General features: G+C 32.1%; 1 protein-coding gene across 2 annotated transcripts in view; it reads right to left on the reverse strand.

The window, feature by feature from the left end:
• The window catches only part of LOC145266298 (protein flightless-1 homolog), a 146948-nt gene that overhangs the window by 110378 nt on the left and 15082 nt on the right, over nucleotides 1-21488 (reverse strand). For both annotated transcript variants that reach the window (XM_080121848.1, XM_080121847.1), the window contains exons 5-12: nucleotides 17797-17873; nucleotides 14350-14434; nucleotides 10078-10181; nucleotides 8964-9080; nucleotides 5133-5191; nucleotides 4742-4899; nucleotides 984-1068; nucleotides 68-221 (exon numbers count right to left, since the gene is read on the reverse strand). In XM_080121848.1, the coding sequence (XP_079977974.1) occupies nucleotides 68-221; nucleotides 984-1068; nucleotides 4742-4899; nucleotides 5133-5191; nucleotides 8964-9080; nucleotides 10078-10181; nucleotides 14350-14434; nucleotides 17797-17873 (839 nt within the window). The remainder of the gene's footprint in view (nucleotides 1-67; nucleotides 222-983; nucleotides 1069-4741; nucleotides 4900-5132; nucleotides 5192-8963; nucleotides 9081-10077; nucleotides 10182-14349; nucleotides 14435-17796; nucleotides 17874-21488) is intronic.

The raw sequence follows: 21488 nt of genomic DNA on the forward strand, positions 1-21488 counted from the left end.
TATATATATATAATACAAACTTTTAAGCATAAATGAGAAATTGAAAAAAGTCTGAAGAGAAACTCACGCGATGACTGTTCCGTTTGTGTCGGAGGAGCTGCTCCTGCCAATCGTAATTGATTAGCAAGAGAAAAATCAATGTTGTAGAATTCTTTCCGGCTTCGTAATTCTTCAGGTTTTGGGGGCATGATCAAATCAGGATTGTCACGCACATCCAATGTCTACAGACAAAAATCAAGAATGAAAATTTGATTATAGTTAGCTAATGCACTTCCTAATTTTGAGCATAACACTACCGGAAACAGTGACAAAGCAAATCAGTTCTTTCATTTTTTTCCTTATAAAGTAAAAGAATTATAACGGAAACTTATTTGAAAATACAACTTTCATGTCCACCTAATATGGAGTACTGCTGCCATATCTGGGCAGGAGCTGCTAAAAAAAGCCTATCCTGCCTTGACAGAGTACAAAATAGACTTCGTAGCCTAGTGGGGGATGCCCTTTCCCCTTCTCTGCAACCTCTCTCCCACAGAAGGGACGTTGCGAGCCTGTCATTGTTTTATCATTATTTCCATGGGAAGTGCTCGTCTGAGCTCCAATCTCTGGTTCCCCCTCGGCAATCTGTCACGAAAAATACCCGTCTAGCTGAAACCAATGTCAGTAATTTTCCCCACTCTTTATCTGTGCCTAAATCAAAACGTAGATTCCATGAACAAAGCTTCATTCTTAGAAGTGCACGCCTGTGGAACTCTCTTCCGTTTGCCTGTTTCCCACCTGACTACAACTTGGATGTCTTCAAGTCCAACGTAAACAAGTTCCTGATGAACCGACCCCTTAAGTAAGACACTTTATCAGATCTCCATTACTAACGATTACTAAGATATTGTCCCATTGATTACTGTACACGCAATAACCCTTATCCCCGAGTGGCTTCCGGGCCTTAATAAATGGTGACTTCCATGTAAAAAAAAAAAAATTCTTACCTCAAGTTCTGGCAGTAGATGTAGAATCTCCGGCAACGTGATTAGACGATTTTGATTGAGCAAGAGTTTCTTCAATTTTCCACAACTGAAAAAATATTTTTTTTTTAATATTACTAGGATTCATTACTTATCAAAAGTAAAAACAACTGAGGATAAATTGATTAACTGAATGATGATGAATATGATGGAAGGATTGAAAATGATGTCATCAGATTTAAGCCTATCAATACATCGTATAATTTTCATATGGTTTTCAACATTTATATACAACAAATTAAGGCATGACAATTAAACCCTGCTGATTCTTTATCCATGTGAAGGTGATATTGTTGGTTTCTTTTCTCGATAAAAGTCTTTGATTTAATTTTAATCAAACATAAGAAAAATTTGTTTGATAAACGTTTATTATTAAAAAAAAATCATTTATTATAAAAAAAGTCATTTATTATTAAAATAAAATCATTTATTATAAAAAAAAAACATTTATTATTAAAACAATCATTAAAAAGACATTTATTATTAAAAAAACATTAAAAAACATTTATTATTAAAAAACATTAAAAAACATTTATTATTAAAAAAACATTAATTGTTAAAAAAACATTTACGATTTATAGCTCTGGTTTCAAATAGAACTAAGGCTGAATACCAAAGTCAGCATCTGCCAGATCCTTGTTTGCATCATTTTCCTTTATCGCTGTGAGATTTGGCCTACATAGGCAAGTGGACTACACAAACCGTAAATATTCGACCATCGGTGTCACATCCTTCATATCCACTGGCAACAGTTTATCCCCAACAATGCAGTTTGTGTTCACTGCAAGATCCACTCGCTCCAAAAAGTCTCTTCTTGCCAAACGCCTATGTTGGTTTGGCCACACCCTTCGACTCAGGTGACTTTATCCATGAAATCATTGGCCCAACACCACCACCACTAAACTGGAAGAAATGTTGGAATGGCCAACTCAAAACCCACTTTTTATCGCAAGTCATAAACTAGTCGAAAAACAGGTCATCCTTGTTGCGTAAAAGAAGGGAAGATGGCACTTTATAACGGCGTTTCTTTTGGTTGTCGCTGAATTTGTGAGGAACTGATTCATCAAGTTTTTTTGTCTTTCCAATTCCAGCAGGAAACAGGGAGGGAATTCCAAAGTCAGGAAGTATTAGAAGAAATTATTAGAGTAGAAGATTTTCCGGCATCTAGGGACCTTAACAGTGAAGGGGTGGGATTTTTCTGCTTGTTCAATTAGTTGGGAGTATGTATATTGAAGGGGAACAAGTGCTGTGAATTCATCAGAGCAGATTCCATTAAAGTACTTATAAAACGAACACGAGGATGCGACATTGCGGCAATAAGCCGGTCTTTAAGACAAATGAAAAACAACAGATTCAGTACAGAACCTTGATGTACATTAAAGCCGTCATTAAATGTACTGTTAATTTTAACACAACTGACCATTTCTGTACATTGCTTGAACAACATTCATCAATCACTCATTTGCTCACTAGTTGACTCAAAGTTACTTCCCTTGAATTTGTCTCAGAATAAATCACCAGAAATACTTTTCTCAAGCATAAAACCAAATTTTCCCTTTTCAGCGGCTTTTCATCACTTTGTTCTTGATAACATTCATTCTCAGATTTTTACTTTCCATAGCATTCCTCCAAGTCTTTAACTTAACAAATAGGTTTTTCAGTTTTTCACAAGCAACTATGAAAACATACAGCATCTCTTACAAACTCATACAAAAATTCCTGAACAATATTTCTAAGGCAAAAATGAAAACCAACAATCTCAATACCGAACCCAGATGTACTCCTGCCTTAACATTAAAGCTGTCATTAAATGTGTCCTTAATTCTAACATGACTGAACATTTCTATACATTGCTTGAACAACTTTCACCAACCTCGTTTATGCAAAGCACACCGGAAATCTCTCTTGGCATTCTGTCAAAATCTTTCTCCAAATCCACAAAGATAAGATACTGGTTCTTCTTCTTACCAAGGTACTTTTATTGCATTTTTCTCGAGATATATAGAGCACTAATAGTACTTTGCTCAAGTTTATGCAAAGCCCACGAAACAATCTTTCTTTGCACTCTGTATAAATCTTTCTCCAAATCCACAAAAGCAAAATATAAATTTATAAGTTTTGAGATATTGTGTTGAACAAAAAATGTCGGCCAAGAATCATAGAATTATTTGCTAATAAGATACTGCTCTGATTATCACAATGAATTACTATAGGTTTTTTACTTAGACCTGGTTTTAAAATAGATTTTAGAAGGGTGTTCAGAAAAATTGCCTCCTGCGCGGTAAGAGCCAGATATTCTGCTTCACAAGTAGAAAGGGCAACAATTTGTTGCTTTTTAGTTTGACAGTCTAAAACAATACCCCGCTATACTCTTTCTATCCTCAGTTAGCCCAATCTGAATCTGAAAATTCTTCTAAATTTAGAGAATATGTAGACGTTTTAAATCTTAAAGATTGTTCCTTGGTTCCTTTTAGCTAACGAAGGATTTGTTTTGCACGATTAAGGTTTTTAATTGTCGGTTTCGATAAGTTTGTGCATTGTGACTTAACATAAGTTAATATTCTTGTCTAGGTATTTCTCTTGAATTTGTCACAAGATAAACATAGCATCAGTAATACTTTCCTCAAACATAAAACCAAATTGCATTTCAGCTTTGCTCATCTGACTTCTTATTTGCTGTTCAATTATTAACTCAATCATTTTCAAGATTTGATTTCGTCAACTTTAAGTCATTGTAATTATGTTTATCTTGTTCTTCCTCTTTATCCTCATAAGAACCTTGATGTAGTTTTATCTTAACATTAAAGATGTCATTAAATGTGCCGTTCATTTGAGCGTTTCTGTACATTGCTTGAACAATCTTCATCAACCACATCCATCATGCAATTTCTTTCCATGCAATCTAACTCTTATAAGAATTATTATAAGAATTCTAAAATGTATAGAAATCAAGACATGTATAGGAGTTAAAAATGTATAGGAATTAAATAATTAAAAAATGAATAAGTATTAAAAAATTCTAGGAATTAAAAAAAAATTTATAGGAATAAAAAAATTTATAGGAATAAAAAAAATTTATAGGAATTAAAAAAATTTATAGGAATTAAAAAAATTTATGGGAATTAAAAAAATTTATGGGAATTAAAAAAATTTATGGGAATTAAAAAATTTATGGGAATTAAAAAATTTATGGGAATTAAAAAAATTTATGGGAATTAAAAAATTTATGGGAATTAAAAAATTTATGGGAATTAAAAAATTTATGGGAATTAAAAAAATTTATAGGAATTAAAAAAATTTATGGGAATTAAAAAAATTTATGGGAATTAAAAAAATTTATAGGAATTAAAAAAATTTATGGGAATTAAAAAATTTATGGGAATTAAAAAATTTATGGGAATTAAAAAAATTTATAGGAATTAAAAAAATTTATAGGAATAAAAAATTTATGGGAATTAAAAAATTTATGGGAATTAAAAAAATTTATAGGAATTAAAAAAATTTATGGGAATTAAAAAAATTTATGGGAATTAAAAAAATTTATAGGAATTAAAAAAATTTATGGGAATTAAAAAATTTATGGGAATTAAAAAATTTATGGGAATTAAAAAAATTTATAGGAATTAAAAAAATTTATAGGAATAAAAAATATACGAATGAAATGAAATTAATTTTTTGCACACATTGCCTATATTGACAAGATCCAGAAATGTAGCACTTACCGACAGAGACCCTCTGGGATCATTTCTAGATTATTATTTGTGGCACTGAAAATTTCCAAGTTGTATAATTTCCCAATGCTGGCTGGAATTCCATCAAAGTCAAGGCAGTTGCTGTTCACGTAGAGTTTTTTAAGAGAGGCGAGTTTATGCAATGATGACTAGAAAAGAGAGAAAAAAATTGTTAAACATTTGATGAAAATATTTTTTGCCTTAACTGAGTTCAAAATAAACTAAGGGGTGGGGGTGACATTTTCTTGCTAGTCTCTCTCTTGTTGTGGTGTGTCCACTCTAGAGATAATAATAAACTCTTCTACCCATTTTAAAAATTTTATTGAAAAAAATCAATTTTGGTTTGATTTGAATAGAGAAATTTGAATATTTGATTACTTACCGGCAAACAAGATAGTTTGTTTCTTGAAAGATTTAATGTTTCCAAGTTTACCCACGTATCTAAAAAAAAAAAAAAAAAAAAAAAAAAAAAAATTGAATTTACATTAAAAAATTATATGCAAGAGTTGTAACAAATAATAGAAATGCCTTGAATCATAGAATCGTAATTTTGAAAGCTCGTCTATTTTTATGTTTTTTTAATTCATTATTTCCATCTACGAACTTAGAAAGTAACAAGATACAAATTTGAAGAAATAATTGGATGAAAACGATTCTATGAAGATCAATAGTATTAAATGATTTATTTAACAATTTTAGAACTTGAAAAATTATGAAATAAGAAGCATTTGAGTATTCAAATTTTTTTTTATTGCGTTGTCAAATTTATATATATAACAAAATTATTCACAGGCAAAGCAACATATTGCTTTTAATTTTAAACTAGCAGGGAGACCCGACGCTGCCCGGGAATGAATGAGGATCAACAAATGTTTCCCATATTTTATTGTCATCGAAATCTGTAAAATTGTCGAGTTTTTCAATCCTACTCGCAGTTGCTTAGTCTATATTACACTGTTGATTTTATAGAATTATTTTTTACTAGCGGGGGTGCCCAGCATTGCCCGGGTATTTGGAGGTGTGTGTGTTGGGAGGGGGGGGTAGATCAAAGCAAAATGGAAACTAAATAATAAGCGAAGTAATAACCTTTTTAAATATTTAAAAAAAAAAAAAACGATGGTGAACTTCTTAAAAACAAATGGAAAAACAAAACCAAAATAGCAAAAAAGTTTTGGAAGGGAAGTAGGCTCAAACCCGAAGCCTAGAGGTTAATAGTCTAATGACTTAGCATGACGCCACAAAGGCAGAGACTTGAGAACAGTCGAAAATAAACATTTCAAAACGCAGGTGGTTGAATGTCAACGTATGGTTTTCTAGGTCAAACATCACGCCAAAAAGCTTTTGCCAGACATACAGAAATACTGCACACACACACACACACATTTTGCCTTATATATATATATATATATATATATATATATATATATATATATATATATATATATATAGAGATAGATTTATAATATCTTCAATTAAAGTTTAAAATGCAAACATCAAGTATCAGGGCCCAATTGTGCTCTAAACAGAAACATTCATTTAGAACATTCTCTGTCATATCAAAAAACCTACTGTTGATTTTATATGCTGGGCCTTTCTGCTTGTGCAAGCACAAAAAGTACATCTGTGTGAAATTTCCCCCAAAAACTGGCCCATATAAAGTTCTTTTCATATAATAGCAGATAGATTAAGTATATCTGGATGATGAAACTATTGAAGTTGCCCAGAAGTTTTGTTGCTTTGGTGATACAAGGTGGAGCTGGTGTGATTGTAAAAGTTAGGAGTGGATGAAGTAAGTTCAGAGAACCTCTATCATTACTAACTAGCAGAGCATTACCAATGTCAACCAGAGGAAGAGTTCACCAGGCATGTTTTTTGCAATGTAATGATATATAGAAGTGAAACTTGGCCAATGAGGGTTGAGGACATGTGTTGCATGAAGAGAGATTACATAAGAATGATACGATGGATGTGTACTGCAAGTCTTAAAGACAGGCTTAATTCCGAAGACATCAAAAGAAGATTGAATCTGGACAGTATAGAGAGATGTGTGCAGAACAGGAGACTTTGATGGTATGGTTACGTTGAAAAAAATGGACGAAAATTCTTCAGTTACTAGATGTAGAATAGTTGAGGTAACAAGGTTATTCTGCAGAAGAAAGCCACGACAAAAATTAGAAGAAAGTGACAAGAGAAAGAAGGATAAATACAAGGTGGAACGATAAAATTGTTGCCCTAGAAAAGACGACATGATTCCATCTCCATTTGATGAAAACCTGTTTTCTTTTTTTGTTGCAGACCATCCACTAGTTCATCAGTTGCGTAGAAATCTCAAGAGCGACAGGAGTCTTCTATCATGTCTGAAAGTGATACAATGTTCAACGAGTGATAATGGAGATGCGCCACAGTATACTCATGCTCTCTACCGATCCATGTTATGACAACAGGACCATTGCCAGCACCCTCAAAATGCATCACTGGATTACCATGAATAACAAAGACGTGCCCAAAGTGATGAAAAAGTTTCCAGCCACGATTATGGTCTTTGCTGTGGTTTCAAGTGAGAGCCACATCATGCCATCTCACATCTTCAACACCAAAGTGTACCTGGAGTACTACGACATTATACCTTTCTCTCACTGCCCCACCCTCCTCCCTCGACCTGAACCCACAGGACTACCCTGTTTGGTAATACATAGAGAACATAACCTCCCATAACATCAAAACCAGACTGATCACCGTTGCCACCTGCCGAGTATTTGCCGAGCTCCCGCCGGTGCTTGTGAAAAAAGCATGTTCCCAGTTCTGGACCTGTATCAAGGCGATGATTCAGGCTGAAGGCAGCTACACTGAACAGATGTTAGTTCTACGACATAATCAAGTTACGTGAATTGATTTTTTCAATAAAAGTTTTTTTTAATAAAGCTGTAGTGTTGTTTTATTTAAGGGCTACAACTTTATCATTCCATCCTGTAAAGATCTGTTTGGAAATTAATCAGTTTGAAAGTCAATTTCTAGAAGCTGTCCAATACATGCCAGCATGTTCAACAGATGATAACGACAATATTTTCATGGCATTGATGTATAATAATAAGATGAAGAACAGTTCAAGTAGCACATCCAGTTCACAGGGGAAGGTCAAGAAAAACATGGGATGATGTTATAAAAACGGATTCATGAGAAAAAAAAAAAAAGGATAAATTAAAACCTGGCAAGAGATAGATTGGAGGTCGTTTCTAGGATTGACCTTCACTCATAACTTGGTTGTTTGGTTGTTTTGTGGCATATCAACCCTTTTTGAGTTTTTTTTTTTGCCAAATCCAGTTATTTTGAAAACAGTTTTTATGCTTCAAGTTCTTTATATCTTCAAATATTTATTTGCAGAGTTTGGTTTGGTTGTTTTAGGGCATTTCAACAGTTTTCATGTTATTTAATGCTGAATCCAGTTATTTTGGAAATAGTATTTATGCTTCAAGCTCTTTATATCTTCAAATATTTATTTGTAGAGTTTGGTTTGGTTGTTTTATGGCATTTCAACTGATTTCAAGTTATTTAATGCCGAATCCAGTTATTTTGGAAATAGTATTCATGTTGCATCCAGTTATTTTGTAGAAGGTTTTTATTCTTCAATCTCTTTGTATCTTCAATTATTGGTTTGCAGTGTTTGGTTTGGTTGTTTTGTAGTGGATTTTATCGTTTTTGGTCCTTGCCCTGCAGAACATGATTGAGTTTTGCAATGGAAAAGAGAAAAGGGTTACAGTATTAATGTATGGTACATTTTATGTTAGAAAACCAGTCAGGAAGTGGAGGAAATAGAAAGAGAAATGGGAAGAAGGAAAAGGGGGAAAAGGTGGGTTGTTGATTTGAAATGAAAGACTGAAATCTGGTTAGTATTGGGAGATATGTGCAGAAAAGGAGACTTTGAATGTCTGGCCACATCAAAAGAATGGATGAGAGTTTTTGAGTCAGTAGATATAGAACTGGTAAACTACAGATGAAGGTCCAGAAAAACATGGGAGAAAATGATAAAAATAAACTTAAAGATCCAGAGATGGATAATTTTGAACCTCTAGTTTTGCAGAAGAGACAAATGAAGTTGCGAACAAACATTGTAAGTACTTCAGAAAAAATTAAATATCACAAATTATCTCACAGAGAAATAAGTGATACAAAGAGCAGACATTTGAAAAATAAAAAGGAAAAAATCCATACGCACCTATAAGCGAAGAAAGTTCATTAACTTCATTGTTGCTCATGTTAAATCTTTTCAAAGACTTCAGATTGTACAACGCTTCCGGAACTTTCGGCATGTTGTTATAGGACAAATCAACATCTGGAAATGATGAGACGGAGATTAGCAGACATTTTGAATAGATTGTTTTTTTTTTTAAATATTCTTAACTGAAAATCATTATGAAAAAATTAGCAGAAAAAAGAAAAAAAATATTATATATATATATATTTTTCATATTATTGGTAGTACTATTTAAACAAAACCAAAATGTGTCAACCAAAGAGTGCTCAATGTTAAGACAGAGTAATATAAATATGTTGGATGTGATAACTAATGGCTACACATATGCAAACATGTTTCAGTGACCACCCTGCCAGGGAAAATCACCTCATCAGGCCAAGAATATCCACAAGAGACTCTCGTGGATATTCTTGGCCTGATGAGGTGATTTTCCCTGGCAGGGTGGTCACTGAAACATGTTTGCATATGTGTAGCCATTAGTTATCACATCCAACATATTTATTTATATATATATATATATATATATATATATATATATATATATATTGTTTTAACAAAATCAAGACATCAAGGAATAGATTGACAGCAACAAATAGTGTATTTCATCGTTAGTTACAATTGTTTCAAGATTATTCGGACAAATTCAAACATTGTCGTTTGAAAATTTTCACAAGAACAGCCTTTCGTCAGACGTATTGACTAAAAAACACTTTAACAATGAACAATATTAAATCCATTTCCCTTATAAGGAAAAACATGAGAAATAATAAAGGTGCTGTATAATAAAACTCGATGTAACTATTTTTCATATTTTACATTTTTTTTAAAAGTTATTACGCCATATACACGTGAGCTGCGGCGCCATATGCCAGAAAATCTAATTAAGTTATTAATGTCAAAAATAAATATTTGGAATAAACCACATATTTATATAATAAAAATATTTTTTGGTGATTTATTTTAATTTAAAGTTTGCTACTTCTAAAAAATACACCTACTATGCAGATATACATATAAGATTTTTATAAAAATGTAATTGTTATGATTGGAAAATTTTCTTTTAAATTCTACTTACCTTCAAGATTTATCAAACTGTCCAAGCTTTGTGGGAAGTGATTCAAAGATCTCTCGGAATTTCTCAGGTGTAAAGTTGTTAACGATGTCAAAGCAGGTAATTGTCTGCAAACGAAAAACGAAAAACATTGAAAATTGATAAAATTTTAGTTTCAAATAAAAGAAAACCAATTTTGCTGAATATCTAATTTCTGATGGCAATGAATTCTGTTGCGATGAAGACACATACGAATGAGATACATGTAACAATATGCTGTAACATTTTAACGTTACACAAAAGTTTGCACTTTTCACAAACACATACTTTTGTGCATGCACGTTTTTGCTCGTGAGCGATCAAGAAGATAGAAATGTCATTATACACATGCACATGTGCATTTTCTTTCTTTTTTTTTTTACATGGTGATCACTACTTATCAAGGCCCGGAAGCCACTCATGGATAAGGATTATTGTAAGTACAGTACGTTAGTGTGGAAAATTTAGAGTGTCTACTTAAGGGAGCGGTTCATCAGGAATTTGTTTATGTTGGACTTGAAGACATCCAAGTTGTAGTCAGGAGGGAAGCAGGCAGATGGAACAGAGTTCCACAGGTGTGCAGTTCTAAGAAAGAAGCTTTGTTCATGGAATCTATGTTTTGATTTAGGCACAGATAAAGAGTGGGGAAAGTTTTTGACAGTGGATTCAGCTAGACGGGTGTTTTTTGTAAAAGATTGGCGAGGGGGGACCAGAGATTGGAGTTCAGACGAGCACCTGCCATGGAAATAACGATAAAACAAAGATAGGCTTGCAACATCTCTTCTGTGGGAGAGAGGTTGCAGGGAAAAGAAAAGGGCATTCCCCACTAAGCCACGAAGTCTATTTTGTACTCTGTCAAGGCAGGATAGGCTGTCACTTTTCCATGATCCCCTCATGATTGTTGACAGCTTCACCTGTTTAGTTAGATGAACAAAACTACTCAAGTGTGAAAACACAATGGAGACTTGCTGATTATTGTATAATGAAACTCGACATAACTATTTTTCGTATTGGACATTTTTAAAAAGTTATTTTGTCCCGTTTCATTACGATGCTGCAACCATGCTAGAAGATGTCGACATGATGTTGCCAAAATTTGGCTAAGAATCTGAATAAATACGAGAGTTTTAACTTATGAAAAATATGTTTATTATTGTTTATTATTGTTATGTTTGTTTTGAGTTATTTGATGTTCGATTCATTTTAAAAAAAATGTTTTTCCTGAACTATTTATTTTGTGTGCCACGCTTACATCTGAGTGATTATCATTTAATTGTAATGACCTTCCATTTCTTGTAATAAATAATTTTATCAAGAATTCTTCATAAGTTTTCGTTTTGGTTTTGATTATAGCTGAAGGAAGTCAAGTTATACATGCATATACATATATTTTTTTCATAAGTTTTGCTTTCAGTTTTGATTCAAGCTGATGCACCCAAGTCATATGGATATATTTTTAATTTTTGCAATCACAACTTTATAATATATAAAAATCGATAGAACATTAACTCTATAATAATATATAGCCTATCCTTGTTTTATCGTTATTTCTATGGCAGGTGCTCGTCTGAACTCCAATCTCTGGTCCCCCTCGCCAATCTTTCACGAAAAACACCCGTCTAGCTGAATCCACTGTGAAAAATTTCCCTCATTCTTTATCTGTGCCTAAATCACAATGTGGATTCCATGAACAAAGCTTCTTTCTTAGAGCTGTACACCTGTGGAACTCTGTTCCATCTGCCTGCTTCCCACCTGACTACAACTTGGATGTCTTCAAGTCCAACGTTAACAAATTCCTAATGAACTGCCCTCTTAAGTAAACACTTCATCAAATATCCACACTAACGTACTGTACTTGCAATAACCCTTATCCCTGAGTGGCTTCCGGGCCTTGATAAGTGGTGACCAACGTGTAAAAAAAAAAAAATAAATAAATAAATAAAAATATATATGAAATCTGCAAGAATTAAAATATCATATTCAAGCATACTTTATGACCAGGCTACATCGGATGTCCGTGCTAGCTTAGATAAATACTTCTGCAGCTTTAACAAAAGAGCTACAATAATATCAGAGCGTCTCCATTTACGCTGAACATCTACAGAATGCCAACATGAATATATTACATATGAAAGAGCCCCCCGTGGAATTTCCACAGGTTCCGCTAGTTTGTATAATTTGGATTCTTTGAACTACTGTCACTCAGGATGAGAACAGTAGTCTGAACAATTCAAATAATACAAGTTATTATACTAATTCATTCCAATTTTAAAATTCAAAATAATTTTAAATGGTACTTGTACAGTTTAATCAAGACATTAAAAAATGAAAATATCGAAAAAAGTTTAAATTGTACATATCCGTTATGGAATGAAGTTCTCCGAAAAGAAATTTCACTTAATTTCATCAAGTAGTTTTTTTGTTTTACAGCGAAAAAACAATTTGTTATGATACCGAGCAAAAGGTTCGATTTTTAGGAAGAAAAGCTAGTATTAAAGATGGGGAGGGAGTGTTGGCGCTTTAAATTGAGTTATCTCCCTGTGGCAGTTCTAACATCCAAACAAAAATTTTAAAAATTCCAAGATGTCTGCCTTTAACGTGCTGTCATGAAAAAGTGTTTTTCCGCTGTAAAAAAAAAACAAAAAAAAAAAACTATTCGATCAAATTAAGTGAAATTTTTTTTTCGGAGATCTTAAGTTCAAAACGGATATGTACAATATAACCTTTTTTTGATATTTTCATTTTTTAAGATCTTGATTAAACTGTACGAGTACCTTTTAAACATATAAAATATTTCAAATTAAAACGACAACTGCTGATTTGCTAATTGCATCACGTTATCTTCCAGCTGCTTCCATACCCATGTTTAACGATTTTGAAATGATGTTGCCAGAACTATGGTCAGAATCTGTGTATTTCTATTTGCTGTGGAGTCAATGTGACATTTACTGCAATGCAAAACAATAAATCTGCACAAGTTTCAGATTTCAAACAGTAACAATTTCATACTAGGTCTTGAAATATAGAAATGTGCTTATAGGAATTGTGGCTAAATCAAGTAATATTTGATAATTTTTTTTTATCTATTTAAAGACCTCCTGCAATGAATGTCATTAACTCCACAGCAAGTAGATGTAAAATAATTCATGTTAAATATACTTATTATTGTTATATGGATTCGCTTTTTTTTTCTTTTTTTTTTTTTTTTTTACAAAGGAGTCGTCACTTATCAAGGCCACGAGGCCACTCGAGGATAAGGGTTAATAAGTGTACAGTGGTCAATGGGACAGTGACGTAGTAATTGTTAGAAGTGGAAATTTGGTAAATTGGATTACTTAAGGGAACTTGTTTACGTTGGACTTGAAGACGACCATAATATAGTCAGCTGAAAAGCAGTTAAATGGAAGAGAGTTCCACAGGTGTGCGGTTCTAAGAAAAAAGCTTTGTTCATAAAATCTACGTTTAGGTTTAGGCACGGGTAAAGAGTGGGGGAAATTATTGATAGTGTTTTCAGCTAGAGGAGTGTTTCTCATGAAAGTTTGGCAAGGGGAGACCATAGATTGGAGCTCAGACGAAAATTGCTATGAAAATAACTATAAAGCAAAGACAGGCTTGCAACGTCTCTTCTGTGAGAAAGAGGTTGCAGGAAAGAGAAAAGGGCATCCTCCACTAGGCTACAAAGTCTATTTTGAACTCTGTCAAGGCAGGATAAGGTCTTTCTAGCAGCTCCTGCCCAGAGGTGGCAACAGTCATCCTTGGATGTACCTGGCTCTTATATAGGTAGAGAATTGCATAAGCAGTGAGATATCTACTGGATCGATAGAAGGATCCCACCATTTTCTCGTTTTGAGTTATTCGGTATTAGATTCATTTTTAAAAATATGTTGTTATATTAATTCATTGCAAAAATATTAAATATTTCAAATTAAAATGATAAGCAGCCCAAGGGGAGGTAATAACATTTTTACTGGATTATTTCCCTTTAGGCAAGGAGATTATGTTTTTATTTATTTTTTTAATTCTAAAAATATCCTATTTCCCCCATTTTTGTGATGAACAGTTTTCAGAGTTGTCCAGAATTCCTTTTATATTAACCCATTACCCACCAAAGCCGCATTAATTAGACGCTCAAAAATATCTACATTTACATCTAAAAGCTTCCCTTAATTCAGTCGCTAATGGGTTAAAAAATGACCTATAGGCTGGTGGTGGAATTTTAGTAAAATAAGAATTATTTGGGGGGGGGGGATTACTCACCGTAATTGTGCATGTGCCAAAGGATTATTGTTCAGCTTTAACGTTTGTAGACTTGCCAACCTTCGGATTTGAGGAGGAATTGTTTCTAAAAAAAAAATAAATAAATAAATAAATAAATAAATAAAAATTAAAAAAAAATTTTTTTTTAAATATATAAAAAAGAAACTTTTAGAAAAGGAATAAAATCATCAAATGCTCATGTGAATAAATAAATATATCACCATCACTGTTTGTTCACATTACATTTAAATTTCTGCACACTGAAAAAGGAAAGCAGGGAAACAATTACAATCCAAGTGGTAAATTAGAGTAGAAAGTTTTCTTGCATCTGGAGACTTCTACAGTAAAGGGGTGAGAATTTGCTGCGAGTCAGCTTTGCTCAGAGTATTTAAGTTTCTGCATGTTGGTACAGTTGGGGAGACAGAGAGCAGGGATGGAATTACAAAGGCAAGCGAAAAAAAAAATTAGAGTAAAAAGTTTTCTTATTCAGTTTGTGATCATTAGCTAAGTTGCCTTACTTTTATTGTGTGGTTTAAACTGGCTTCTTCTGAAGGAGGAAGTTCCATGGGAGTATGAAATTCACAAAGTGGTCTCCAGTCACATGTATAGGTTTTCTGGAAACCATGAAAGATATGTTGGACTGGAAATACTGCCATATTTTTTTTATCTATCCTTTTCTTGTTGATATTAATGTCTTTCTTTCTCTTCTTTCCTTCTTTTTCCCTCTTGGTAAATTGTAATTTTTTTTTACATAGAAATCACCACTTATCAAGGCCCAGAAACCACTCGAAGATAAGGGTTAAAGAGTGTACTATAGTCAATGGGACAGTGCCGTAGTAATCATTAGTAGTGTAATCTTAGTAAATTGGATTACTTAAGGGGAACGGCTCATCAAGAACTTGTTTACGTTGGACTAGAAGACGACCATATTGTAGTCAGCTGGAAAGCAGGCAAATGGAACAGAGTTCCACAGGTATGGAGTTCTAAAAAAGAAACTTTGTTCATGGAATCTACATTTAGGTTTAGGAACAGATAAAGAGTGGGGGGAATTATTGATAGTCTTTTCAGCTAGACGAGTGTTTCTCGTGAAAGTTTGGCGAGGGGGAACCATAGATTGAAGCTCAGATGAGCACTTGCCATGAAAATAACGATAAAGCAGAGACAGGCTCTGATTGCAGTCGGCAACGAGTTGCAAAAAGTTGGACTCTTGACTTTGTCAAGAATAGGTCTCCAGTTAAAATGCTCAAAGAATTTCTATTTTTATGAGAAAATGCTTTTGTCGGTGATGCTAGTAATGACATTGAAAACTCAAAGAGAAAAACCTACCAACAATCGGAGAGTTGGTTGCCATGCCTATGACGTAAGAACCCTCCAAGAAATTTCCCCACAATGTGGATACACAAAGTAACACTAACGAGGAAACAATCTTATCATAGTTTTACTTCTTTATTTTTTTTTCTACAATCTAAATTACAGAAATTAACATCCCGAGCGATATTAGGTAGAATTATTTTTTGTATTATTTCGACTATGATTTTCATCTTGGTTCTTTTTTTTTTTTTTTTCACAGCGTTTCGGTCGATGTAACCTTCAACCATGTTCGGGTGAATTCACACTGAATGTTATTAATGAATAGTGAAAGAAATATTTGGTTTATTTGTTTTCCCAATGAACACAGCAGTTAGAAATTTAAAATGCAAATAGCGCCAAGTCTTTTTTTGTTTTATATTAATAACTTTGGGTCCATTCCGGTTTTTTGATATGATGAATGTATATTTTTGAGATGAGGATTTATAATTATTTCTTGTATTATTTGGACTATCATTCTCATATATTTTTTTTTTTTTTTTGGCGCGCTATTTACATTTTAAATTTCTAACGGCTGTTTTTGTTGGGAAAGCAAATAAACCACACATTTTTTAACTATTCACCAATAACATCCAGTGTGAATGCACCTGAAGATGGTCGGAGGTTACATCAACCGAAACGTGAAAAAAAAAAAAAAAGATAGAAACATAGTGCAAAAAATAATTATAAATCGTCAAAAATATACATTCATCAGGTAGAATTGTTAGTAAATAAAACACAAAATTTATTCTTGTTTGGAATTCACAGGCAACATGAGTTGGAACAAATATATTGAAAACATTGCCAAGGCTGCTGCAAAAAAGGTGAGCTTTCTCTACCCAACATATTACTCACACCTGAGAGTATCCTATATCTCTACAACCACATGTGGTGCATCGACTACTCGTCTCTCTTAGACAGAGTACAAAAAAGAATCTAAAATCTAATAGGTCTCGCACAGTCGGTCAACCGTTAACCTCTGTCCCATCACCGCATTATTGCATCCCTGTGCCTGTTTTATAAGTACTTTAGTAGAAAGTGCTCTGGTTAACTCCTCGCACTTGTTCCCTCTCAACATACTCCTGACCAACCCAACAAGCAGAAAAATCCAACCTCTTCACTGTTGAGGTCCATAGATGTCAGAAAGCTTTCTATTCTAATAGTTTCTTCCCTCGGACTGCTAGATTTTAGAATTCCCTTCCTGTTTCCTGTTAAACTGACTGTAATGTCACGCAGAAATTTAAATGTAATGTGAACAAACATCTTGCTTCTCAACTGTTAAACATGATCCCAAATAGCAGCCCCTTATAACCAAATGTCAATTTGCCTTGTTTGGTGTGAAAAACAGTTTAAAAATTTATATATATACATATTTTATGTTTATTTTTGAAATATTGTTAATTTCAATGTATACCATTTTCGTTTAACTTTTTGCTGGTAACATTGAATGGAAATAACATCTGATGAGCATTGGAGACTTTTATGAAAACATAAAATTGCCATCCGATTAACGAAACGGCTGTAATGAAGAAATCCAGGATGAAATAAACAAAAGTTACAAAAAAGAAAAAAATGTAAGTTTTTTTTATTTTAACAAAGTTTTGTAATATAAATATATATTTATTTTACCCCCCTTCCCAGTCCCATTACTTTTCAGACAGAAAACTTACCCACTTTTCTGTCACTCAGATCCAAATACACCAATTCGATGCAGTTAACAAAAAAGTAGCATTTGTGCCCTCCTTGACATACATACTGTCAACTAACTCAACAAGCAGCAAAATTCCACCCCGTCACCGTTATGGTCCTTAGCTGGTAGAATGCCTTTATTCCAAGTTTCTTCCCTCAGACTGCTAGACTTTAGGATTCTCTCCCTATTTCCTGCTTCTCTGACTGTAATGTCATGCAGAAATTTAAATGTAATGTGAACAAACATCTTGCTCATCAACTATTAGGCATGATCTCAAATAGTAATCCGTTACAACCAATTTGCTTTGTTGGGGTGAAAAAGAGTAAAAATAAGGAAATTAAATGTTTTTAATTTATCCCCCCCCCCCACCACCACCACCACTCGCACTACTTTGCAGACAGAAAACTTACCCAATTTATTGTCGCTCAGATCCAAATACACCAATTCGATGCAGTTAACAAAAAGGTTGTTTGGTATGTTTTCAATTCTGGAAAAAGAGAAACAATTTTTTTTAAATCAGAAAATAATCAAGTATAGTCATGGGAGAGGATAACTTATTTATGTGAGCGTGAACCTGTGAAAAGTTTCACATATCAACATAGATTTTAATGGGCATTCGTAAATCCGATATAAGTTTCAAAATTAAAGGCAGAGATGCAAAAATAATGATTTCTGGATTCCTTGTAATAAAACTTTTTTTAAAAAAACTTGCCTGTACCAACCCAAAACATTCTAAATCATCTAAAATTCATTTTGTGCACAAAAATGTAATTTTCTAATGTCACAAGTAGTGATGGGACGATACTAATATTTTTCCCAATTCTAATACAATTAACGATTCCGCACTAAATTCCCCAATTTCAATTCTTTATAAATATTTAAGTATTTAACTATAAAGTTATTTTTCATGGTTACTGTAAAAAACACGTTAAATGTGTGGATATTTTCTCAAACGTAAGAATACACTTATGAGGGATGGTCTATCGAATTTACTTTTGCTGGTAGTTTATTAAGACCAATAGATATTTATTATTTTATTATTACTACCACTAGTGGAAGTTTTTGCTTTAAACAAAACCAAATAAAAAAGCCAATTAAAATAATTGTTTTTGGCATCGGTAAATAGACACAAATTTTTCTGATTTTGATACCCTCAAAACTTCCGATTTTTATGATTCCCAATTTCAATTCTAATTAATCATCTCAACAATAGTCACAACATCGCTGAAATCTAAAAAAAAAAAAAACATAAAAAATAAAAAAAATAAAATAATATTTTGGAAGCCGCTTGGAGTTACAGACTAAGATTTTCTGGATGAAAATTACATAGAAATAGGAAGAATGCAGAGTAGGTTTTTAAAACTTTGACTGGACTTCTGTAACTTTTATACAACAAGATTAAAAATGAGTGTGCAAAAATAATGTTGAGAACGGTATTTTCCACATGAGGCTATAGGAAACAAAGTTGTAGTGGAAAATTCTATTTGAAATTAACAGACTATTTATTTGCGGATTGTTAATAGTTGTTGTTTCAAAACGTTTTGGCCAACTATTTCTCTGGCCTTCGTCAAGAATAGTTGGTCGAAACATTGTGAAACAACAACTATAAAGATGAGGATAACAGTCCGCAAATAAATAAATATACAAATTACTCGTCTCAAAGAATTCCAATAATAAAATTATATTAACAGATTAGTGTTATGATTATGTAACAGGATATGACATCATGGGAGGAAGTAAATTTAAGAGAAGTGAGATCAACTTTACTTGTTTTTGACATCACAATGTCATCCTCTGTGTCTAGCATAAGGTGGAATTTCTGTGAATAATTTCTTTCCAAAAACTTAATATAATATGTAGCACATTATATAATATAATATATATATTCAAGCAAATATTATTATATGCAACGTATAATATAATCTTGAATATATATTATTATGTGCAACGTATAATATAATCTTGAATATATATATATTATGTGCAACGTATAATATAATCTTGAATATATATATTATGTGCAACGTATAATATAATCTTGAATATATATATATATATATATTTAAAGGAGATTAGAACAATAGTCTAAAGAGCTGAGTGTATTTTAATGTAACAGTGAAATTACTAGTTTAATTAAAATACAGGAAAGAGAAAGTGCTCATTGTAATTTAGATATATAATAAGCTCGATAGGTAAATGTCCTAGAGCTAATTCAATATTAAGTAATGTGATTGATAATTTAAAATTTAAAAATCAAATTATAATTAAATTAAAAATCCGTTTCATAAGAAGGAACAACAACAAAATCAATTATCTGTACGATCGTTTCGGAAAACAATGCTTTTTATTGTGCACAATAGAAAGCATTGTTTTCCGAAACGATCGTACAGATAATTGATTTTGTTGTTGTTCCTTCTTATGAAACGGATTTTTAATTTAATTATAATTTGATTTTTAAATTATCAATCACATTACTTAATATATATATATATTAATATATATATATATATATATATATATATATATATATATATATAATATTTGTTTGAATATATATATGTAACATATAATCTTTTTTATATCAAAATCAAAAATCTAAATAAAGGTTACATAGTTGTTGCTGTCACGAGCGCTTTTGATTTGTCCACGTATAATCTTCAGGTGTTGAAGTAAAAGTGTGAAGGAGCGAAAATGAGAATTAGAATGAAAACTAAAATATACAGTATAGTATAGTATATATATTAAAAAAAAAAAAAATGCTTACCGTCTTTCCCATTGGATCTTTATCATATCCTGTTTCTTGCTTTCCCTATTTTTTTGAATCACTATAAACTTTCTAAAAACTGTTAAATGACTTTTTTGGATGCAAATACTATAAATTTCATATTGTTTGTGTCCTAGTGTGATGCATTAACCTGCAAAATTTTTTGTATATCTCTTCAAAACTCCATGGAATAAGATTTTTCTTGCTTCAGTTGTACTCCTTGTTGAATAATTAAAATGTTGTCTTTCTTTACATGTTTATAAAGTTTTTTTTTAAATTTGAATAAATTTTCAATATCAAGATTTTATTCTAATGCAATTGTGTTATGTAGCTGGTGAGGGTGTATATGTGTATGTGTGTCTTGTATATATATATATATATATATATATATATATATATATATACACATGTCTATTTTTTTTTACTTGTGTCAATCATCTAGTGGTGTATATGACATTGTCTTTAATATCTAATGAATGTGTGTATACAGTGTAGAAATAATCATTGTCTCACATGTATATAAAATATTTGTTGTGTGTGCTACCTCTTCTTTACAAATACACATAGTTAACGAACGCTGACACAAACTTTCATAGTAGCTTCTTACAATCAAACGATAATAGGTCTGCTTGTCTCAGACCAAAGGAACCACATACCTTCTTATTTGTCCAAACCCTAAAAGAACGCCATAACAACGAGTTATATTTTACATGAGTTTTATTCGTCTTATGGCTTCTCTTGCCGAAGTTTGGCACACCAAGTCTCTTTCTACATTTTCACTTGTTATCCTGTCTGCTTCTAACAGGGTCGTTTACATGTCTGTTCTCTAACGCGTTTCTTATCAACTCTGCAGCTGGATCTTTGCTAATTACTGTATATACTTCTGTATAAATCAATCTTTTTTCACTTTTTATTTCTGTTTTTCCTTTTGTTTTTTCCTCACTGCGAATCTTCTCACCAAGGAGAGAAATGAAAAGCAAAAAAGAATGAAAAAGAAAAAAAAGACAAAAGAAAAAGCAGAAATAAAAAATGAAAAAAAGGATCGACTTATATATACGGTAACTATTATATATAGATATATCCATTTTTTTTTTCTCTCTCTCATCCTTATATGAATGAATTCTCTTTTGTAATTATAAACTTTTTAGAAGTCAGATTATGTAGGTGCTAAGTCTGCGATAGGTTAAATTTAGTTTCTTTTTTTTTTTTTTTTTTTGGAGGGGGGGGTATTTAAACTGCATTCTTTATTTTTATATTTTTTTATTCAAAGCTTCTTTAGACATATATATATATATATATACACACAGTAACTATCATGTCAACAAAATCCCAACTATG

The sequence above is a fragment of the Euprymna scolopes genome, chromosome 41, assembly GCF_053919585.1.
Source record: "Euprymna scolopes isolate OS-2025 chromosome 41, ASM5391958v1, whole genome shotgun sequence".
NCBI classification, from domain to species: domain Eukaryota; kingdom Metazoa; phylum Mollusca; class Cephalopoda; order Sepiida; family Sepiolidae; genus Euprymna; species Euprymna scolopes.